Source organism: Phoenix dactylifera, chromosome 10 (assembly GCF_051530095.1).
Source record: "Phoenix dactylifera cultivar Ajwa chromosome 10, Ajwa_hap1_PhDact_Kaust_v1.1, whole genome shotgun sequence".
Lineage (NCBI taxonomy): Eukaryota > Viridiplantae > Streptophyta > Magnoliopsida > Arecales > Arecaceae > Phoenix > Phoenix dactylifera.
In genome coordinates, this window is record NC_143199.1 from 29,976,600 (window position 1) to 29,983,293 (window position 6,694).

The 6,694-nt window shown below is 41.9% G+C and overlaps 1 protein-coding gene across 1 annotated transcript; it reads right to left on the reverse strand.

Annotated features, from left to right (window-relative positions):
- Positions 1–2,119: 2,119 nt before the first annotated feature.
- Positions 2,120–3,788, reverse strand: LOC103699907 (uncharacterized). Its single transcript, XM_008781903.6, has 2 exons — positions 3,232–3,788; positions 2,120–3,155 (listed from the first exon to the last, which is right to left on the reverse strand). The coding sequence occupies exons 1-2, from the start codon at positions 3,280–3,282 to the stop codon at positions 2,496–2,498; spliced, it is 711 nt and encodes a 236-aa protein (XP_008780125.4). The 5' UTR covers positions 3,283–3,788; the 3' UTR covers positions 2,120–2,495.
- Positions 3,789–6,694: the final 2,906 nt, after the last annotated feature.

A 6,694-nucleotide genomic window follows, 5' to 3' on the forward strand; every position in this document is an offset into this window, starting at 1 on the left:
AAGTTAAGGTCTTAAACTTTGAGAAAGTCCCTAGTGAGACTTTGGAAAGTTGTGAAGCAGGAATGCAGAACCTATAAAGGCTCGATTCGTTCGCGGAAAACATTTTTTCTCATAGAAATATAATTTCTGTAAAATAGATTTCCAAAGTGCTTATGTTTGGTTGACCATCCACTTTCTTGGAAAAGTTACGTGTAATTCCTATTATAACCTTAATAAAAATTAGGTCTTTAATGCTTTTGATCAAATAAGAATAGCTGAAAGATCTTTTTGAAAAAAAATAAAAATGTATCGATTCTCGGGTCATGGAAAAGTAATTTTCCTATGATTCTCATGGGAATGATTTTTCCATGAAACGTGGGAATCATATTCCCATGAAAATACAACTTTTTCATCTTTCTCCTTTGAGAACTTCAACCAAACAAGAGGCATTTTTTTACTTTTCCATTGACCGCATTTTTTCTCCTTTTTTTTTCCTGGAAACCAAACAAGTTCTAAGGAAAAATTTTTCTAGACAGTGGCTGATGTCTTGTTGGCGATGGAGGAGTGGGTTTGCTGTGCGCAATGTGAGGTTTCACCCAATGCCTGCACTGCTGCGATATTCTGCATGTGCCCTTTGGCCTGCCTTGTCTAACGCCAATGTCAACCATTCATGGGCCAACCTCTCCGTTGCGTCCATACAAGCAATCATCTCATTAGTATCCAAGAGCATTCTTTACCATACCAGTATACCATGTATCTCTTCTTATTTGTTATTTTACTAGTTTCGAGATGGATGCATGATCAAATGATGAAGGCTTGTGGTGACATTTGATGCAGGGATAACACTTAAAAGACATTTGATGCAGGGCTTCAACAACTAAATTAAGGTCAGGCATGTTTGTAGTCTTCTTGAAAAGTATGGAATCTATTTAGTTTGTTGAACTCATCCTTGCTCTGCTTGGTTATTGAAAGATGTAGTAGCATTCATGCTGTATGAATGGCGAGTAAAAATTTAACATCTTCTTTGTCTATGAAAGAAAAATATAATGAACCTGTTTTTTTGTTTTTTGGCAAAATGTTCTTCCATGCCTTGCTTGAGTGGCGGAGAAACAGAACAGTGATAAAGATTACAGACTGGGATTTCTAGATTTTTCCTAGCAACTATTTTTCAAATATTATCTCTGTCGACATAATGAGAAAAAAAAATACAAAAAAAGGGAAAAACTGGGTGTCAAATTTTGTGTGGTTATCTGCATTCACTGGAAGAAAGTGTCATGCTGCTCTCAGTAGAAACTGCTATTCTTTTTAGTTCCATGGGAGAAAAGTTTACCTACTTGTTTTCCTCTGGCTCACCGCATATAGAAGAGCATCCACGCATGTTGTATAAAACTCTTATGATCCTTTGTGCTTTAACCCACGTATGTTCTTTCGTTGTCTTTTTTTTTTTTTGTCACACTCTTCCGTTTAAGTTCTAACATCTTTGCCATACATCCTTTGGCCCATGCACATTCTTTCTTTGTCCTTTCTTTTTGTCATATTCTTCCATTTTAGTCCTTATCTTTGCCATGCTAAGGGTCTAAATCCATTCAATCACAATCCAATCACAAATACTACAATCAATACATAATCAAACCTAAATAGTTTCGTGCTGCAGTATCGTTTAGTTTACATAGACTATACAGATGGATGTATGGTTCGAGGATTGTAATAATCTTCGAGGTTCCTTTGGTTGTTCCAATTTTCTCTAGCAATTAGTGAGAGCCTGAGTGCAGCCCAAGAACCACACAATCATTCAGATTTGTCAGGCTTTCTATAACTGAAATGTAAGAGCTAAAACACATCAGGTATTGTTCGTCATGTGCTTTCTTTTTTTATATTAATGCAAATAGAAAAATTCAATGCAACAGCAAAATCAAAATTCTGGGGGAGATTTCACCAATTGCCTTACATAACTTATTTGATTTTGGAAGTTACTTTTGTGCAAGAGCAAAATGGAATAGCAAAAAAGAACCTGAAGCAGATCAATCAATCTCAGTGAGGCACGTTATCACCTCTTTGTTCTCAGACTGTTTATTTTGTTTGCAGTTGTCATCGTTGACACGTGTCTTTGGACTGAAAATGTTACTTTGCTTAGGCTCAATAAATCAAAGAGACGAGAAATCTCTATATTGGAGGATATAAACTCACAAATTCGGACACAACGAGTTGCAGTGGGAAGAGAGTGCCCTGTTCCTATCCCCTTTCTCTCCCTCCCTCCCTCCCTTTACCGTTGTTCCCTGACCTTTTAAACCATTATATTCAACGGCAAAGACAAAACCAGAAATCACCATATCTTATACTGGAGTTTGGAACACGCAAATGCCAAAACCCGACATACTTCTACGGCCAGAAGCAGAGACTATAGAGGACACCCTCAAACAGAAAGAAAAGAGGATCGACAAGATAACAAGTGAAAAAATTACCAGCAATCCGAACACATGCAGCGGTAAGTTGATAAAACTGACGTTTTTCCTTGTTCATGCCGCCCCCTGGGCATTGACGAGGCCAGACATGTCGTCCCAACAAGTCAAATAGCTTGCCGGCGATGGTGTCGGCGCCTTCCATGCGGCGAGGCCATCTTCACCAGCAACGGGATCCAATCTCGTGCCGTTGTAGGGGGGCGAGCAGGAAGAGGAAGAGATGGAAGACAAAGTATTGATAACATTGTCGGAAGGGCTCCAAAGGTCTGCTTCTACGGTGCTGAATTCAGGCAGGAATGGAGGCACGGGGAAGAGGCCGCTGCCATCAATGGAGTAAGCCGGCGGCAGCGGCGGCCGGAGTAGCACCTGGCGTAGAATTCCCGGGAAAATGCTGCTACGACCGTCCCCACCATCGAAGGGTGGTAGTGGCATTTGCTGCTGTTGCCGCTGATGTTGAGCTATACCGTTGTCATCCATTGAGGTCGATGTGTTGTGTGCGGTCTTGAGACGTTTGTTCTTGCGGCCGCCGCCGATCGGGACGTTGCGGAGGGTGCCGCCGTCGGTCCAGTACCTACGGCAAGCCCGGCAGAAGTGCCGCGGCTGCGACTTGCTGTAATTGTTGTAGTAGCAGAACTTGGTGTTGGTGGACTCGCACCTCGGGCACCTCAGCGTCACCGTCTTCTGCCTTTCTGGTTTCGGAATCTCCAAACCTCCATTCTTCAATTAACACCGGAATTCAGAACAAGTAACTCGAAACATTTGATAACGAATGGAACATCAAAGCAATGGTTACCTGCGACAGGTCGAGGCTATCACCAGCGACCAACTTAGAGCTGAATCCCATAGTTATCAGTTGCTGAAGAGGAGGAGGAGGAGGAGGAGGAGGCTGCCGAGCGGCCAGAGATTTTTGTGATGCGGCTAGGGAGTGGAATGAATGAGGAAAGAAGAAGAGGGGACGTTGGATTGGAATGGAGTCATCTTGTGGGCCGATCAGACGTGGAATGATTGCTATTTGCTCGCTTACTGCTGCCGCCGCCGCTGTTTTTGGTAAGATGAAGTTCTGCCAGATTGATAGAATCCGCCGATCATACAAGGGAATACTTTGCGGACCTCTACATCCATGCAGATATACTATACTGGATGTGGGGCAGAGAAAGGGCGCATTGCTCTGTCCTCAAGGCGATAGCGAAGGGAACAGAACGAGACGAAACACCCAAGTGGAACGCGTGCTTGTTAGATGTGGGACATCAACGAGGATATATACTGATAACAGGGGATGGTTGGCGTAGTGTTTATATCAAAGTATTCAGAGCGATTCTAGAAGAGTTGAAGCGCTGCTACATTTCGGCCGCTGGGATTGGAGTCGGGATGGAATTAACAATGGGGAGGTTGAAGTGGGCCCGGGAAAGGGACAAGCTTGGAAGGTGGGGTGGTGATGGGTGCGGCGGCCGGTGGAGGGCTGCGTGGGCGCCAGATAAGACGGACAGCGAGATGGGTCAGTCGGGTGCCGTTCGTGGGGTCCAGCGCCGATGGAAACCCACGGGAAAAAGGACGGAGCTGTCGATCCGTCGTCACCCCAGTCCACGAGCGGCAGCGGCTCTATAGAGCTTAATGTCACACATGTTTGGTGGTGGCTACGGCACTGCATGTGCCGAGCTTAGAGCTGCTTGAAAGAGCTTATTCTATACTTGATGAATATTGAGGGTAGATCGCATTCTTCTCGAAAAAGATTCGGCTTTGATGATCGCATGGATCTGGAGTCGGAAACGTATCACGAAGGAGAGGCTGATGGTTCGTGATATCTGCAGATTTCTTGAGAAGTGTAGCTCCTACTAAACCACGTATGTATACAGAAAGGCAAACGGTATTGCCGACTGAATAGCCTCGTTTACGGCTCATTACTCGGATGGTTTTGTATGGGTGGACCACGCATCTTTGCCAACATACTTATGTAGTATTTTGTTTTCTGATTTCGTTGGCCGTATTCATATTCGTCGAATGCAAGCTGCCGTTGTACCAAAAAGAAAGAAAAAGAAACTCATGCTTGTACTAATGAAAGATGGGCCTCATTGTGCTTTCCAAGATGAGCAGACTAGTATGCATGTTGGAGGAAATGCTGCTCCCACCTTGTGGGTGGCATTCACATGCTGAGCATCCTTGAGCACACTAGTAGCTCATGTTATGTTGGCCATCAAAATCATCAGGCAAGCACTATATCAAAGTTGTATCAATCAGGCAATAGACAAATGGTGACAGATCATATAGTGAGGCCTAGCTTATGAGGTAAGTAACTTTGCTATATTGTTTGTATACAATTGTTTGAATTGGAACCAAAAAAAATTGATGCAACATGATGGTGTTAAGCTGAGTTAGGTATCCCTAACTAGTTTATCCAAAAAAGAATAATGGTCTTAAGAATATTATGTATTGTATATATTGTACATTATATGTATGTAGCCTTAGTGGTAAGCTCGTGTCATGGTTATTGTAATCACTATGACTCTTTTCTATTATAATAATATTGATAGAGTGAGAGTTCTATACACCCCAAATCTCCTGGCTCAGTCCTAACCAACTGGATTTGTAGTTCATCTTAGGTAGCTGATACATTGATTTTAATTAGCAAGTTCACTAAAATCTTGATCATCCCCTCAGCAAGTATCTCAAGTAGATGGCAAACTGAATTTCACATTTTAATGGAACAAACTTGTACCCGTCAACTAATTATAGTTGGTTTGCTCTTCCTAGGAAGTCTTCTTCTTCCCTAGCCATCTCTTTTTTTTTTGGTACAATGGCGGCTCATACCTTACGGATGTAGAAACAACTAACAAAATCCGAAAACAACAAAGCAGAAAATGAATCCGACACTATGTCACGCTTTCTCTAAACAAAACCTTCAGAGTGGTGAGTCGCATAGGAAGCAACCCAGTCACTCTTGATGCATCTTAAATGGTAACTAAAGAATAAAAATACGCGGTCAACATAATTATTATGTATAACCTACATGTTGTGAAGCAAAAAGCCAATTTCAGTACCGGAGATAATATGCTATTTATAGTGGCCTATTTCTACCATTTATACTATGATAACTAAAGCTTCATGCATCATAGGTCGGTCAAACACATAGGACAATAGCATGCATGGCCAGCGGATGCAGTTAGCAGACAAATTGTTTGACATACATCACACATGGTCATCCTTTTCTACATGTTTTTTTTTTTTTAACTGTAAGCTGAGGAAGTGAGATACTTCTCCCAATTAGTTCAAAACATGTACATTAAAATGGTAGGATAAAGAGTGCCCAAGACCCGGATCTTAGGGGCAAACCTAAATGATTATTATAACGAAACAATGAAGACAAAGGAACTCCAAAGGAGACTATGCCCAACAATCATCTTCTTGGAGCAAAGGTGCTCCAAAGACCATAGAATCCAAGAGTCTTATGAAGCACCGAGTAGAAGGAGCCATTCTTTTAGAGGAAGATTCTCCAATGCATGTCGTTGTCTTGACCAAACTACAATGTTATGTTTGGCCAAGTTAGGTTGTGATTTAACGTAACGCTGTTGGAACAAGATTCGGGACAAAATACGAGCTACAAGACGAATGCCATTTCCCCACCAGCATGCCATCATGTGGGCCCGGAATAATAACAAGTTGACTCTTTGAAAGGTGATGAGAAAATTATTCTGTACAAATTCTCTTGATTCCGTCCCATTTATGGGTCGAAGGAGCATTTTTCTAACGTCATGATGTCATTCGTCCTTACGGGCCAATTATGTGGTGGTTGATTCCATCTATTACTATTTTAACTTATATATTTTTAGATCATGTGGACCTAAGCAATGATATTAGTTGGATACGGGGGGCACAAGCGCAGGATGACTCATGACCAAACACCTTTGATTTTTTCCAACCTTACATAATTGTCTCTGGAATGATCAAGTCATTTATTAGGGCTACACCCAATCTGTCCTCAATTTATTATCTTATTCAAAACTGATGAGCTATGAACTACTCTTTTTTTGAGTGAAATTTTGGATCCTCTCTCGTGTGCAAGTGCTGAGGAGAGGGACCAATCAATAGATTGAAGTCTTATTAGAAATGGTATACTTCGAGTCCTGCTCCATTCATGGTCCAGGCAATGTGATTCAGATACAACACCTACATTTAGGGCTTGTTTGGTTCGCAGAAAAAGAAGAGAAGAAAGTATGGTTAACGGAAAAGTAATGAGATGCTTCTTATTTGGTTGGAGTTTT